This window comes from Nuphar pumila, chromosome 1, assembly GCF_984573655.1.
Source record: "Nuphar pumila chromosome 1, dmNupPumi1.hap1.1, whole genome shotgun sequence".
Lineage (NCBI taxonomy): Eukaryota > Viridiplantae > Streptophyta > Magnoliopsida > Nymphaeales > Nymphaeaceae > Nuphar > Nuphar pumila.
The window spans coordinates 168,965,256-168,982,872 of NC_143249.1; the positions used below are offsets into that span (position 1 = coordinate 168,965,256).

General features: G+C 34.5%; 1 protein-coding gene and 1 non-coding gene across 4 annotated transcripts; both read left to right on the forward strand.

The window, feature by feature from the left end:
* Nucleotides 1–435: 435 nt before the first annotated feature.
* LOC149851237 (elongation factor 1-gamma-like) lies at nt 436–16,934 on the forward strand. Of its 3 annotated transcripts, none has more exons than XM_089999428.1 (8): nt 436–529; nt 680–740; nt 13,565–13,714; nt 13,803–13,863; nt 13,948–14,000; nt 14,092–14,193; nt 15,015–15,534; nt 16,283–16,934. In XM_089999428.1, the coding sequence occupies exons 2-8, from the start codon at nt 732–734 to the stop codon at nt 16,660–16,662; spliced, it is 1,275 nt and encodes a 424-aa protein (XP_089855554.1). In that variant the 5' UTR covers nt 436–529; nt 680–731; the 3' UTR covers nt 16,663–16,934. The 3 variants fall into 3 exon arrangements, with proteins under 3 accessions (XP_089855554.1, XP_089855570.1, XP_089855562.1); XM_089999444.1 differs by having other exon boundaries at nt 475–529; nt 695–740; XM_089999436.1 differs by lacking the exon at nt 436–529 and having other exon boundaries at nt 644–740.
* Nucleotides 3,327–3,426, forward strand: LOC149851238 (small nucleolar RNA snoR99). Its single transcript, XR_016426593.1, has one exon. It is a non-coding gene; the product is annotated as a small nucleolar RNA snoR99 (small nucleolar RNA).
* Nucleotides 16,935–17,617: the final 683 nt, after the last annotated feature.

The window sequence follows — 17,617 nt, forward strand, 5'->3', positions numbered from 1 at the left end:
TATCTTATTCCACATTGATTCTGAATCCTCTTCGAGACACCAATCAACTTCCTTAACTACCTGCTCTACAAACATTCCTTATTTAGCTCCTTTCAGTTCAAGCAAGCAAAAAATTTTCTAACACATACAAGCAAAAAAATTTCTCGTACCTTTCAGTTCATTTCTCTCATGCTAGACAAACAAGCAAAAAATTGTCGTATCAAAACTTTTTATTTGCATTTTTTTTTCGTATAAGATTTTTTCTTGCTTCCAAACGTGTCAGTGAAGACAACCCTGTCACGAGAAAATGAGGTATACGAGGGCATTAGCGGCATTACAACTTCGGTGGGTATATGTGAAATATGGAAAAAGGCGCACAAACGTGATTAAGTCAATAATGGAGGAGCAAAATTGTAAATTCGCCCGTTTTAAAAAACCCTATCACCACGGCACCACTCTCTTTCCTCTTCGCGCAGCGAAACCTCTCTGGCCTGAATTTTATTTAGTAGGGTTTCGGGGGTTCTGCGTCCGTCGCCGTCTCCTCTTCTCGGTAAGCTCCGACCCTCCGCTTCCCGTCTCTTTTGTTCTCTTCTTTCCGCTAGGGTTCGATCGGATTTGAGCACTAAACGATCGATTTTTCATTTTTTGTATTCTTTGGAGTTAGCGATTGAACTCGCCTTCGGTTGTTTTATTTGATCAGATCTGAAATCCTCAGGAACTTGTTCTGGTGGCGGTCTTTTATCGCTATAGCGATGGCTCTGGTGAGTTTCTTCTGATTTTTATCACCTTCTCGTTTGGTTTCTTTACTTGTTGTACCCAATATCTCCGTGGAATTTCGTGAATGGGTATTCTGTTTGTTGTTTTCTGTCGTCTGACTTTGATCTGCGAAGGTTTGATGGGATTTAAATTCGTTGAGGTTATGCATTTTGATAACGAAGAGTGCATCGAAGAGAAGCGTAGATCCCTTTGTGGACATGTAGTGTTTGTAGCATTTTTGGAATCGAGTTTTCGGTCGTTGAATTTTTTGAATCCGTGGAGCTTTTCTGCTTGTTTAGAGTTATGCAAGACCCCTGAAGCATCATTGAAACATGGGGGAGATTCGGTATTAGGAAGAAATATAGAGGTAAATGGGGAGGGTTCTTAGACCTGAACGGGTTTTATCTCTATACCAGGACTGTATCTGCTCTTAGAACTCTTATGAGCATGTTTGTTTGTTTCTGGTGCCGGGGTTTGGTAACCTGGCATCGTTGCACCATCTAATAAGTTCTCTGTTATATTCTGATCAGTGCTGTTTGTGATGTGATCAGTAATTCCTGGAACTTAACAAGAACTTCGTTTTTTAGTTTCCTTTTAAATTCCACCCTAATGCTTAAGTAAGCTTTCCATTATCTCATATTTTGCTCGTAAACGATCATCATTAGTACTATGTAACACAGTCACTTATCATGTGTATCTGGTGTCAAACACAACATGACACTACACTTCTTGGACACGACACTGCACTTCATGGACACAGTCATCATTGTGTCATTAACTTTATGTGTTCTCTTTAAGCTCTTACTTATTTCATGTTCACTCGAGTTCTTTTTTTTTTTTTATTTTTTAAATTTGTCATCAATGGCATTGCATTTCAATTTCAACTTATTTTCATTATGATGTTCCTAATTATAGCGATTTAGAGTTGTTCTTTTACACACTCATCTATATGTGTGTACATCCCTGTCGTCCTAATTTTTGAAAATTATTGTATTGTATCAAGTGTATCCACATCGTGTCTCTCTCCCACATCCGTATCTATGTGACATAGCATTTGTAGAAGGCTGGGAGGGGTAGCTATCACTTTTGAAATATGGGAAGTCAAATCCCATTTAGTGGGTTAACAAGTTCTAGCAATCGACTTTAATAGCATTGTCATGGATGTAGACAACATTTTGAAAATAGTGTGATATTATAGTGGTAAACATGATTAACAAGGGAAAATTGATAAATCTAGAATATCAGCAAATTATTCTTTTTTGTTATCTGTTTTTCAAAATATTCTTTTTTTTTTCTTCACAGGAAACCCCCTGCCTACTCACCTATGTTTCATAAAGTTGATGTGATTGATGTATATAGGCTTAGTCAATCACGACAAAGTAAAGACATGATGGAGACACACACACATACAGGCAGACAGAGGCACACAAAAACACACATGAAATCAAGCCTATCTATTGCATAATAAACATTTGGAGTTATATGAATGTGATATAGTCTAAAGAACAAAGTTTTACATTTTATGAATGGTGAGATGCTATAATCCTTAAAATTGCAGTATACAGAGTCATAAGGTGTACAATTGCTCGTGCATGTAGATGCACACAAAAATTTCACAAGCACTTGAAATAATTTGTTAAGAAAAAGTGTAATTCCTGCAAAGTAAACTGTTGATAGATTGCACTTTATATTAGTAGGTAACTAGGTAAGTGATGTGCACACAGGGACAAGGTCTGATGTTGTTATGAATGGTTTGCGACAAATTTGGGGACATATAATATGACCAAATCTCTCTCTCTCTCTCTCTCCCTCTGTACATACACACATAAATTTATTAGTTGAAAATTGTTTCTAAAGTCTCTCTTTGGGAGTGGTACTTGGGTTGGAATTCTCGACTTCTGGGATTGACATATATGAGAGCTGAATGTTGTCAATCTGGTGGGACCACTTCTGATTAGGAAAACCCACACCGTGATCTGTTAGTAGATTGCACTTTATATTAATAGCTAACTAGGTAAGTGATATTGTTATCGAGGGTTTACTACAAATTTTGGGACAGAATATAACCAAATCTCTCCATTTCTCTCCCTCTCTCTCTCTCTATATATACAAATTCATAAATTTATTAGTTGAAAATTGATTTTAAAGGCTCTGTTTGGGAGTGGTACTTGGGTTGGAATTCCTAACTTCTGGAATTGACATATATGAGAGCTGGATTTTGTCAATCTGGTGGACCACTTCTGTTTGGGAGAATCCACAAAGTTCTTACTGGGTTTCAGCTCGGGAATTACAAGTTCCCATTTGGTCTGTTCAGGTAGAATTTTGAGAGAGGTTGAAGGGGTTTGACTTGTTGACCCACATGGTGAAGACACCGTCAGTTCAATTTCACATGTGTCTGGTTGTAAATGCTTGTTTTGGATGTAGGTAATAAAACACACAGTTAGCCCCTAATCTGCACTATGTTTGTTCCTTTTGTCAATCTTATCATTATTCATCAGAGTATGTCAAGAATCCTAGCATGAGATTTATGCTTTTGATAGTAGCGTCGTCCACATGGGGGACTGGATGTCTGGCTCTTTGGCTCATATGAATAGCTCAGGGATGAATCAGTCCCTGATATTGACCTTCCATCCATTCACTTTGTCAACTAACGTTTCTGGATTTAGCTGAGCATACCAGGGTGGGACATCACTTGATTCCAAAAAGATACTTTCATTGTGGATGTGATATGCATATCATGTAATGACCCAAAAATAGTATGCTTATATATATATATATAGGTTTAATGCATGGTGAATATGTGTCTGAACATATATAAAAACATGAAGCTTATAGTAAAAGCCCACACACGGATTTGGTTTTTACAATTTAAACAATGCCGCATAATGAATCACATGAATTAATGTTTATTTTTTCATGAAAAAGTCATAAACAAGGCATATTTCTAATGGTAAAAATGCCATTTACCCTCCCTCCCATTATGCAGAAACTCTTTCTTGCATGCATATAGAAATAAAAAAAATAAACATATATATATTTTGTTTTTACTTATACTGGGGAAAAAATATGTTCAGGAAGACTAACATCCCTGAAGGTGGATATACTTCATCTGTTTGATGTCCTTTGCTTCCTTGAGTCTTTGAATAAAAGAGGCGTCACAAATAACGGCCCTACAATTTGGTGTAGAAGGGGAGAGGGTGCAGGCATAGGTTGATGCTTTTGTTGTTTTTTGGTTTAATGCTTCTTCTTTCTTACATGCATATAGAAAAAAATAAAAAAATAAAAAAACATATATATATATATGTTTTTACTTATACTGGGGAAAAAATATGTCCAGGAAGACTAACATCCCTGAAGGTGGATATACTTCAACTTTTTGATGTCCTTTGCTTCCTTGAGTCTTTTAATCAAAGAGGCTTCAGAAATAAGGGGCCTACAATTTGGTGTATAAGGGGAGAGGGTGCATGTGTAGGTCGATGCTTTTGTTGTTTTTTGGTTTAATGCTTGGTCTTTCAGTAGGTGCATGGAATAATTAAGATAATAGTAGTTTTTTGTCAGAGATTTGAATGATAAATAGGAAGAGTAATCAACTTGGAAATTAGTAATGCTACATATAGTGGAATTCACTTGGTTTTGGTGTTTCTAAATACCATCTCAATGCCATCTTCCCTATTAGCACCTTTCCAAGAGAAACCTCTTATCCAGGAGGCAAATCCATATAAACTTCTTTCAAGTCCCCATTCAAGAAGACAATTTTTACATCCATTTGGTAAATTGCCTAACCCTTGACAAAAACTACAACTATAAGAGTCCTAATAGAAGTCGTCCTAGCTATAGGTGCACGAATTTTATCGTAATCTATATTATACTCTTGACAATAGCCTTTTGCAACTAATCTAGCCTTATACCTCTCTAAGGTGGTTCCATCACTCTTAGTTTTAACTTTATAAACCCACCTGCAATCTATAGTTTTCTTCTCTTTAGTCTAATAAGTTATTTCCCAAGTCTTGGATTTTCAAGTGCCCCTAATTCATCATTCATGACTCCTATACATTCAGGGTACTCTTTTGCTTGGTTATAGGTTGCTGGTTTCAAATAGGACGAGATTCTAGCTAGGCAGACTCTATACTAGGGAGAAAAAGATTCATATGAAACAAATCAGTAAGGGGGTTTGGAGACCCTGTTAGATTTTCTAACATTCCCTAAATGCTGTCTTTCTAAGTAGTAGTTGTTTATTATTTCCACGTCTAAGTTGATCATGATTTTCACCATCCTGGATATTGGGTTGAGGTTCTTTGTTACTAACATTATCAATCAAACAATCATCATTTCTCTTAGGTAACAACTCAATCAAAAAAGTGTATTCAATAATTTTTTAGGCATACTTTGATTAAATTGTTTTTTTCTATAAAATAGATATTTCTAGAAACATAAACTTTGTCCTTTTCAAAATCATAACACCTAAAATCTGTTTGGTTTTCTCAATACCTAAAAAATACACAAGGTATGGCTTTTAGAGAAAGCTTGTCATTTTGTTGGTAAGAACAAAACATTTGCATCCAAAAAGCCTTAAATCTAGAACAGTCGGGAGAGATTTTGCAAAAGCTTTTTATTGGGAAAAATATTTTGGAGTTTGAATGAAGTCTATTAATAAGATGTATGGCAGTTAAGGAAGCTTTGACCCACAATCCTTTTGAAACATATTTTAAAACTAGGAGGGTTCTAGCAGTCTCAACTATGCGCCTATGTTTCTTTTCAGCTGAACCATTTTGTTGGGGGTGTAGAGGTATAAAATCTTTGTAAAATCTCATTTGAATCAAGATAATTTTTGACATCATTTGACATAAATTCTCCCTTTAAATTAGAGCGAAAGGCAAAAATATCAGTTTTAAATTGATTTTTGACAAAGTTATGATTTTTTTTGAATAATTCAAAAGCTTCATGTTTGTGCCTAAGAAAATAAATCCAAGTAAATATAGGGTAATCATCAATAAATATCATATAGTAAGAATAACCACATTTTGAAGGAATAGGAGCGGGACCCATACATCCGAGTGCACTAATTCAAATAGTTTAGAGGCGAAAAAAGTTCTATTGGGAAAAGAAAACACTTTCATCTTGCCAAAAATGCAATCAGTACAATGAGATTATTCATTACAATTTTTTTTCAAATGTGGTACATAAGACTAGGATGACTTAGCCTTTGATGTCACAGAAAAATGTCCACATTTTGTACATTATAACAAAACGTGTCTTTTGGAAAGACAAGTCGATCCATGTAGTAGATCTATTCTTCTCTATGACCTTTCCTAATCCACTTTCTTGACTGGAGATCGTGTTCCCAACATTGGTTTGATGAAAATGAGACACTACACCTATGATCAACAATTTGAGAAAAGGAAATAAGGTTCAAATTTAATTTAGGAACAAATCTAATTTTTGGAATAAAAGAGCTTGATTTTTTTAAAATTTTTTGATACCCTTATATCAAGGTTGGACCCATTGATGCTAAAAACATGAGTTTTTGTTGAATTATTGCAACAATCGAAAAACAAAGATTCATTTGAGGTCATGTGAAAGGAAGCTCCAAAGTCCAAAAGCCAAGAACCCTTGGAAGAGATGAAATACAGACCACGACTCTCGAAGTAGAGGAAGAGGAGGTTTTGAGGAATGGTTGTAGGGCATCCACGAGTTAAGACAATGTCATGGTTTCAATGGATTTGAATTCTTTGTCGATTCCATTCTTGTCGTCTTGAGAAGTTCCTGTGATTGCTACCTTATTTTTTCTCTTCCTTGGAACTTGGGACAATAGGGGTTAATGTGTTCCGGTTCTCCACAATTGTGATATATAATCTTCCTTTTGCCATTGTCATTGCGTGGTTTCCCTAGTAAGACTTGAAAAAGTGTGGTTGTTTGTAAACATTGGCGTTGACGCTTAGTCTTGATACAACCAATACATTATCCTTAGTTTCTTTGGATTCAGACATGGATCTTAACCTTGTCTTTTCCATACAAACCTCGGCCAACACTTCACGCAAGGGAAGGGATTTTTCCCTATGGATAATATTATCCCAGACTTGTTTAAATTTGGGTCTAAGTCTTCTCATAAATTGGAATAGTTGCTCCTCAAGTATTTGCTTATTCAGGTATTTGCTTTTTTCTTTGAAGAGCATCATTTGGAGTTTCCCATTATTGGCTCTAACTTAACCATTTGGTCTTAAAGCCTTGTAAGGGTACTATAATATTTTCTAATCGTCTTTGTCACCTTGTTGCAATTATGGATTCGGTCCCTTGGGTCTCATTTGTGAGCGACATCTTTTTGGGTATAAGTTTTTCCTAACAAACTCTCAAGCTGTAAGGAAATAGCCGTAAGTGTAACACAAGAATGCACAAGCATTTACAAAGTCCAATAATGGACAAGCACTACAACATTCAAACAAGAAGTCTACAAAGGGACAATATGAAAGCCTAAGAAGACTATACAAGCATAAAAATAGTGAAATATTTATTGGATTGAGCCTTGAAAGACATACGAATACTAGGGGGAATAACCCCTATTTATACAACAAAAAAGAGCAAAAAGGAGAGCCATTGGGGGCTCCCCATAAAGACGTTGGGAGCCCCCAACGATCACATTTGTGATTGTTGGGTGGGAAAAGGGGATTAAAAAAGGAAAATTACAAAAAATAAAAAAGATAAAATAACCTAATTAATAAATAGTTGTTTCTATAAACAACTATGTAAAAATCCAGAAATACCCCTATAGGGTATTACAAATGAATTATATATATATATATAACACTCCTCAAACTTGACAGAAAGTTATCCCAAAAGTTTGGAAAAACAAAACGAATCTTGGGAAGAAGTCCAAGTCTTCAAGAAAAATCTCCATCTTTATGGCATCTCAGAAAATTCTTGCAAGTATAAGTCTTCAAAACGCCTTTATTAGTGATAATCTCCAAGCACTTTCATTGGTTATCTCCATGATGTATCGAAGGTATTACATCTTAAAGATTCTGCATAGAAAGAACAAACCAAAAGAAGACTCCAAGTACACAAGAAAAACATTCTAGCCCAAGAGTTACAGAACAATATATTGTAAAGCAAGAATAAAATGCCATATAAACAACATAGTAACAACTTTTCGAATCATTAGATTTTAAGGACTAGAGGAGCATCCCTCAAAGATCATAATCAACTTATTTTTTAAGAAACCATAACATTGATCGTAAGAAGATTTGATTATTTAAAGGTCATATGATTCATTAAGAGATAAACAATTATGCATAAAAATTATCTTAAATGAAATGGTGGTCTTCCAAAAAGCATACAAATCTCTCAAAAGAGTGTCTATTAGAGACACTTCAAACAAAACTCATAAAAAGGTATAAACTAAAGAACAAGTGAATCTTTATTTATCACAAAAATGCTTAAGAAGCATCGATCATGCACCATGTGAAAGTGTCTTCAAGACTAAAGCTATGTGCTCAAAAACACTAGATTCTCAATAGACCAAAATGCACACAAAGGCAAAAAGAACACTCTCAAAGGAGTACACATGCACGAAGGCATGAAAAAAAATCTTTATTTAGAGAACTCAAAATCTTTAGAAATGGTTGATTAACTTGATGCATGCAATTATGTGAACCATGTTAATACACATGTATGCATCATGCAGTTAAAGCATATTTAATGCACATGAAACAACAATGAAGAGAACAATTTTTATCAATAAAAAATGAGTTAATTAAATTTATGCATACCACAACGTGGATACGATAATAAAAAACAATTCACTCATTAAGTATAGAGGACCAAATATATATATATATATATATGAATTTTTATTGATAAATATTTTTTCATACAAGGAAGAAACAAGCAATAAAGATTTTTAAGAGATTCATTAAAGAATTAAAAGATTCCACATGACAAAGGAAATGATATAAGCAAGTCAAATCCAATTTTTGAAGATGACAAATTTAAAAAATCCCATAAATATCAAGAAATGATATCTTGCAAAGAGAGATTTTAAAAACTTATATAAGGAAGGAGAAATGAAATTTGTAAATCAACACCAATTTGTGAAAAAATGCATTCTCACAAGTATCAAGGAGTGATATTTTACAAACTTTAATAATGCAATGCAAGATGCATGAAATTATTTCAATCAATAATTTATCACAAAAGAGAAGATGAGTTAGACAATTTTGAATAGATTAAAATTTTTCAAACATTTGAATCAGTAAATTAGAGTATCTGCTTAACCATCACAAGCAATCACCTCCTAATCTTCCAAACCTCAAATATCAAGTGTACCAGTGAGTAGACCAAGAGCATAAACAACATGCCACTAAAGGGCCAAAGACACACACGGAGGTGTGTAAAAACACCTCTTGTCTACATATAATGACATTTGAAACGTGTATATCAACGACTAGAACAAGAGTACAAAGCAAACAATGGGCTAAAAGTCACACACGAAAGTATGAATAAATGTCTCTTGTCTAAATATAATGACACTCAAAATCAAGTGTATCAACGACTAAAACAAGATTACAAAGCCAACAATGGACTAAAAATCACATACAAAAGTGTGAATCAACATCTTTTGTCTATGTATAATAACACTTAAAACAAGTGTATCAGCTACTAGAGCAAAAGTACAAAGCCAACAATGGGCTAACAATCACACACGAAGGTCTAAATAAACATCTCTTGTCTACATATGATGACACTTAGATAAAAGGCATAAAAAATAAAGACACCTAAGGTAAGAAGGCTTGTAATGGAAACACCAATGCAATTAAAAAATATCAATTTAGACCATATTTCGAAACACCATGGTTTCAAAAATATAAATAGCCATCACAGATACACATAATTAAAATCATCCATAATAAAGTCAATGGCCAAAGAACAAATGAGTGATACAACACACTCATAATCAGATATCACATAACTGTCAGTTAGAGTCAAACCACACGCTGACAATCTAAAATGACATAAAATGAGGTGCACACAACTCATCCCAACAAATATCTCCGATACAACAATAATAAGGCTAAGAAGTTTGATGCATTATATAAAAATCTGTGATGGACAAAAAACTATGCCACAAGAAAGCAATAAATACTCACAAAAGTCATTTTTCAAATAGGTGAGTTCATAAAGGGTACCAATTTGAAAATTCAAATCAAAGATCCAATAATGGTAAATGATCATTCTTAGAAAAAGTGCAATCATATGCACAACAATATGACAACTTTTTGCAATTTTGCATAAACACATATAATCAATTCTTCAAAATAAAGTCATTTACATAAAAAGTCTACTATGAGATAAAAAACATGTAATATTAAGGAAATAATGCATATAAAGTTTTTAGGACCTTTTACAATTCCAAAATTAAACATAATTACTACCAATCATGAATACTTGAAGCAAAAATAATCTAATAACTCTTAGTTATATAGAGGCCATGAAATTATACCAATCATCATTCATAATGCAATTAATTGTGTGACTATGACATGTTTTTAGAGAAAAATGAGTTTAACATTATAAAATGCATTCAATGCAAGATTTATTTTATATATAAAAGTCAAAATAGAGATGAAAACAAATATCATTCTCAAGCATAAATGCTTTTCAAAGAATTAGTTTTGCATAATGAGGAAAACATCTTAACGATAACCATTATAATGAGATATGTGGAAATATAAATTACAAAAGATAACACAAGAGGGTTCAATAAAGAACCAAATATCACAAGCACATAAAGTGCAAAATAACAAAACCCACTAAGGGGTAAATGCCAAAACACAAAAGAAGAATATTATCGAAGAAAAAAAGTGAAAGAACCATTGAAATCACATAAAATATGGATATGTCAATATGCAAAATTAGACATGATATTACCAAAGAGTTAAGGAAAACATGATCTAATAACTCTTAGTTATATAGAGGCCATGAAATTATACCAATCATGAATACTTGAAGCAAAAATAATCTAATAACTCTTAGTTATATAGAGGCCATGAAATTATACCAATCATCATTCATAATGCAATTAATTGTGTGACTATGACATGTTTTTAGAGAAAAATGAGTTTAACATTATAAAATGCATTCAATGCAAGATTTATTTTATATATAAAAGTCAAAATAGAGATGAAAACAAATATCATTCTCAAGCATAAATGCTTTTCAAAGAATTAGTTTTGCATAATGAGGAAAACATCTTAACGATAACCATTATAATGAGATATGTGGAAATATAAATTACAAAAGATAACACAAGAGGGTTCAATAAAGAACCAAATATCACAAGCACATAAAGTGCAAAATAACAAAACCCACTAAGGGGTAAATGCCAAAACACAAAAGAAGAATATTATCGAAGAAAAAAAGTGAAAGAACCATTGAAATCACATAAAATATGGATATGTCAATATGCAAAATTAGACATGATATTACCAAAGAGTTAAGGAAAACATGATGACATAAGATGTTCATCATACAAGTTTCTAAAATTTTAAGGAACTCATAAAATTCAAACAATATACCTAAAAATCACATTTTAACATATGCCTAGAACTATCAACAATCAATACGATAAAAACCAAATGCATGCAACAAAGGAATTAGCCCTATGAAAAACACAATATTTAAGATTTTTAAAGGAAAATCATCTATTCTTATAAAATATGATTTTTATTATGATATGCATAATTAAAACAAATATTTTATTGAAATATGCTTACGCACAAGATTTAATACTTAAAAAAATGAATTCATTTTTAACATATTTAGCAAGAGGATACTATTTAAAATATATATATATATATATATATATATATATATATATATATATATATATATATATATATACGTAAATGAGATACATAAAGACACAATACATGAGATAAAAACCGGGTAAGAGTTTTTTTTGAATCCAAGCCACACAACTTTGAGTGACATGTTTTTCGAGACAACCATCGTGATGACGTAACACACGATCTATTCTCCGAGAGACCAAGCTCTGATATCATGTAAGAAAATAGGCGGAAATGTAACCCAAGAATGCACAAGCATTCACAAAGTCCACTAATGGATAAGCACTACAACATTCAAACAAGAAGTCCACAAAGGGACAATATGAAAGCTTAAGAAGATTTTACAATTATAAAAATAGTGAAATATTTCTTGGATTGAGCCTTGAAAGGCATACGAATACAAGGGGGAATGACCCCTATTTATACAACAAAAAAGAGCAAAAAGGAGAGCCATTGGGGGCTCCCCATAGAGAGATTGGGAGCCCCCAACAGTCACATTTGTGACTGTTGGGTGTCCCAACGACTCTACGTGGGACCCCCAATGCATGTTCAAAAAGGGGATTAAAAAGGGAAAATTATAAAAAATAAAAAAGATAAAATAACCTAATTAATAAATAGTTGTTTCTATAAATAACTATGTAAAAAGACAAAAATACCCCTATTGGGTATTACAAATGATATATATATATATATATATATATATATATATATATATTACACACACACACACATATTTTTAACATAAGCTTCATCTGCTCTTTCAAACTCAAGTATGTTGTGCATGGCTCTTCGTGCATACTTTTCATACAAAGGGAGATGACCTTAGCATGACCCACTTCCCATTCTTTATAGGCTTTTTTGTATTTTATCAAAGCCTTCTCTCCCCTAACTCCCTTAAGAGTTTCTTCTTTAGGTTGTCCATCCTCTCCTGTAGTTGTTTTTGTGAGAATTGGTTGAGGTTCCTGAGCGGCACCATCAACAAATTGCCACAAGTCCTTGCTTATTAGTATTATTTTCACCGCTGTGGCCCACATATTATAATTGCTCCTATCAAACTTGATGTGAACAACGGTTACAACTTATTTATTAATCTATCAGTTATTGAGCGCGCGCGAGAGAGAGAGAGAGAGAGAGAGAGAGAGAGAGAGAGAGAGAGAGAGAGAGAGAGAGAGAGAGGCTTAACACAACCCAATCTTGAATCTGCAAGTCTCCAAGAGTACAAGGCTCTTATGCCATATAATGAAAAAAAAAATGTAAGAGAATGCCACCAAGGGATACAAGAGAGCACAAGTACAAAAGGGCCACTTATGGGCCAAATACACTCTCACAAATAAGAACAACAATCTCACAAGATTGCAAATAAAAAATATAAAATGTACTTCACTCAAACTATGCTTGGAAAAGCATAGAAATTATAAAGGGGGAGAACCCCCTTAGATAGACAAAGAGGATCACTCATTAGTCATTGGACCAGCCCCAACGGCTAGAAATCTAGCTGTTGGGACTAACCCAATGACTAGTTGGGCTTTCGCAACAGCTGCCTAACATAATAAATAAAAAATAGAAAATAAAAAATTGAAAAACACATTTACAAAACAGCCCCTACTAGGCCGACCCTATTACAAATTTGAAATGACTGAAACACCTCTGATGGGTAATTCAGTTTACATGCTTATATATATATATATATATATATATATATATATATATATATATATATATATATATATATATATATATATATATATATATATATATATGAAATAACAATGCACATTAACAGAATTTGGTGTGGGGTGCTCTGCAACTTCTCTCTGGTGCCTGGCAACTACAACATCCACACAGGGCGATGATCTTCTTGCATGCACCTGAGCAGCTTTAATAGCCCATTTTCTGCATGTTACATCCTTAATGTTACCATGGATGTTTCTATCAGTATCAATGTTGACTGAGCTTTTCTTTAACATGCTTCGGGTGTCTCATTCTGGCAGATCTTGCACGCCGGGAGCACAAACAAAAATGCTTTCAAGGCCCTGATTGCTGCTGAGTATACAGGAGTGAAATTAGAACTAGTAAAAAATTTTGAGATGGGTGTCTCAAATAAAACCCCAGAATTTCTGAAAATGAACCCAATTGGCAAGGTACAGTTTTTTCATAAATGGTAATACCTAATCCTTGCACACCATCTATTGAATCTGACCACTCTGCTTCAAATTATTCTGTCTTCAGATTCCTGTACTGGAAACACCTGATGGTCCCATATTTGAGAGTAATGCAATTGCACGCTATGGTGAGATAGTTTTCTGTGCCTTATTTATTGTATTTTTTTGTTTTTGCTTTTTGTCAGTTTTCCTGATGGCTTGTCTCTTTGCAGTTGCTCGGTTGAATGGTGATGCTGCTCTTTACGGGTCTTCCCAGATTGATTATGTATGAGCTTATGCTTATGCTAGCTGACTTTCTGTTATTTCAGATGGTCTTGTGTCTTACATTTCCTTGTGTTGTGTAATTTGACATGCAGGGACATATTGAGCAATGGATTGATTTTGCTTCTCTTGAGGTTGATGCAAATCTTTTGCTGTGGTTGAGACCAAGGATGGGTTTTGCTGTCTACCTTCCCCCGGTAGGTTTAATGCTGTTCAGATACAAGTGACAAACTTGCATTGATTATGTCCAGGACTGGAGTTATTGTTGCTGGAGTCATGTTGCCGAACGTGCTTCCTGCTTAGCCATCTTGGGCTACTTATATCGAGTCATAGTCACCAGTATTGTTCTTGACAATTTCTCAACAAGGGTTTTCCTTGCAGTTGAGTTTTTTTGCAAGAATTGTTTTTTCTCAGGAAAGTCTTGGAAGTTTTTAAAATTGGAAAACGATATAAACGATAATAAGATTAGAAAATAATAGGTTTTATATTATTCTTCCAAAAAAATAAGGAAACAAGTTTTGGAAAGTTTTTAAAATGCAAAAGAAACGAAAAAAAATAAAAACTAGGCTTCAAAAATATAGAAATAACAGAACTTTTTGAAAAATATTGTGATAATATCATGATTATATTGCTATATTTTGTATTCTAGCATTATTTTGAAAATAACATGATATTTTGCCGATATTAATGGCTTACCTTAGAATGACAATAATATTGTGATATTTTCACAATCTTGTCTATCTTGGTGACTATGGTCTGAGTTCATATTTTGTTGGGTTTAGCTTGTAATGGAAATTTATTGATTTGGGCCCAAGGCTTGTGAGTGCTTAAATCTCGTTGCTTAGAACTCCATGTTGATTTAGTTGGGTAGTGCCTATTTCTGTGGAAATCACATGTTATTCTCGGTTATAATCAGTTTTGATTTCTTTCCAAATTTCTTTTTTCTCTTGGAGATTGTATTTCTTTATCATTTTCTGTGTCTACCATCTCATTGTTGCCTCTGTTTTGTCATTTTAAGGCTGAGGAAGCGGCTATTGCTGCTTTAAAGAGGGCCCTTGTTGCTCTTAACACTTACCTTGCGTCCCATACGTATCTAGTGGGCCACTCAGTAACACTTGCTGACATTGTCATGGCCTGCAATTTATATCTGGGATTCAGCCGTCTAATGACGAAGAGTTTCACTTCTGAATACCCTCATGTTGAGAGGTACTTCTGGACTTTGGTCAATCAGCCCAACTTCCGTAAGATTATAGGTGAAGTCAAGCAGACCGTATCTGTTCCTCCTGTTCAGTTTGCTAAGAAACCAGCTCAACCAAAGGAAGCAGCAAAACCTAAAGCCAAGGAAGAGCCCAAAAAAGAAGCCAAGAAAGAAGCCCCGAAGCCCAAAGTAGTAGAGGATGCAGACGAAGAAGAGGAGGCTCCCAAACCCAAGCCTAAGAATCCTCTTGATTTATTGCCACCGAGCAAGATGATCCTGGATGAATGGAAGAGGCTGTATTCTAACACTAAGACCAACTTCCGTGAGGTTGCCATTAAAGGTATTCTCTGATTCTTTAATTCTTCCATCCAACTCCCCTAATTTTGGAACTTCCAAGTATACTATTTTTAATAAGCATCAAATGTGGGAATTTCTGATTGGTCACTGGGTTAGAATTTTGTTATTGGCATCCTGACGGGTGGGTGGGATTTCTTTTGGAATATAGCGAAGCAAACATTTTTCTTTATTGGATCTTGTTGTTTGAAGTTACAGATGGATATACAATATTTGAACATTGATCACACGTTCTTTTTTTCCAACTCTTACTCCGTGCAAGGTCCTGCTAGCTTTTAGGGATGCTGTAAGTCTGTAACAGGGTGACCCTCTACGTTCAAAATGTCCATGTCGTGTGCCATGCTGGGGGATGATAATTTTTGGGAAGAAAGCATACAATATTTTGGGAAGTGTGGAAACTATGATAACAAATATAAGGTTGTTTCCTGGCTGCATGGTATACCGTCTATTGCTTCTCTATCTGGCTAAAATCTTTGCTAGTTTTTTGAGGGATAACTAAAAGGAAAAATATGACCTTAAGAGTCAGTACTCTTGTATGTTGGGCGGGGCATGATGAAGATCGATCAATTTGGTTAGTTATTTCTTTTCCATGAGTTGCTGGTCTTACTAGGCCATGCTGAAGCCTGCTATTTTATGAAGTTTGTGGTACAACATGATGTTTGGGTTACTTGATAGGGGTGAAGCATTTTTTGATTGTTAAATCTGCAGCTTTAAGTGTTTTGCTTGTCATGCAGGTTTCTGGGACATGTATGATCCTGAGGGTTACTCCCTGTGGTTCTGTGACTACAAATATAACAATGAGAACACCGTCTCATATGTCACGTTGAACAAGGTTACTGGCTTCCTTCAGCGTATGGATCTCACTCGCAAGTATGCATTTGGGAAAATGCTGATTATTGGTGCTGAGCCACCCTTCAAGGTGAAGGGAGTGTGGCTCTTCCGTGGACAGGAGATCCCTCAGTTCGTATTGGACGAGTGCTATGACATGGAACTCTATGACTGGTCGAAGGTGGACATCAACGACGAAGCCCAGAAAGAGCGCGTAAATGCAATGATTGAAGATCAAGAGCCTTTTGAGGGCGAGGCACTACTGGATGCTAAGTGCTTCAAGTGAGGGTACACATGAACACGGCAATCTGAGTCTCTTGTTTTCTCTCCTGGCGTTATAATTTCTCTCAGCAAGTTTTACATGTTTTGGACGCTCCAACAGATTTTTGTTTAGCCAATTTAGCTTATTCCTGATATTTTCTTTTTGCTGTTTCTGTGTATCGTGGAATAGCTTTTGCTCTTATATGTAGTACTCATTTATGTGAATGTAGTTTTTATTGTGGGTAATTGTGAGCGGTTTATTGCTCTGGACTATCAATACTAGAGGATTCAGTTCAGTCATGTGAGGTCAATTGTGATGTGTGAAATCGCTTGACCTTTGAGCATGCATATTGCCTTTTCAACTAGCATCATCCTATTCTTTCTTTTATTTATATTCCCCTCGCTTGAGGCCTCTACTTTGTTGTGCGATGCAATGTTAAAACCGGTTCTCTAAGTGAATCATTTAAAAGAAAAAGGAAAAAATCAAATCGAATTGAACAAATCGGAACATTTAAAATTGTTTTTTTTTATAAAAAAATAAAAATATAAAAAAATTAATTCGAAAAAAAAATCTAATTTTTAAAGGTTACAATCTGAATGGGACATTTGCAGCTCCCTCTTCTTCTGTGAGGGAGGATCAGGTGCAATGTGATTGGACACTTTCATAGACCTATTTTAACGAGGATTGTTGATGATCAGCCCCAACCTATAACGAAAATCTTGAGAGGTAGGCCAAGATAGCATCAGCGAGTATGACAGTCGTTTTTATAGTTTGTTTGCAGCAGGCCGAGTTGTTTCACAAACTGTGTTCGAACATTCCACTCTTTTTGTTTGGTTTTATGGTATCAGAGCATTGCGGGTGAAGTTTGTTCACTCGTTTATTTTAAATTCTTCTTCTCCCTTCAGTTCTACGTGTCCTTTCTGTATGGTGACCTCAAGGTCCAATACTTCCTCCCTACACTTAATGTGTTGAACTTCGT

Bases quoted from the DNA above. Each gene is read 5' to 3' on its own strand.
- LOC149851237 (XM_089999428.1), top strand. The intron at 14,001-14,091 runs GTATGAGCTTAT...TTTGACATGCAG, and splicing joins GGTCTTCCCAGATTGATTAT to GGACATATTGAGCAATGGAT. The intron at 14,194-15,014 runs GTAGGTTTAATG...TGTCATTTTAAG, and splicing joins TTGCTGTCTACCTTCCCCCG to GCTGAGGAAGCGGCTATTGC.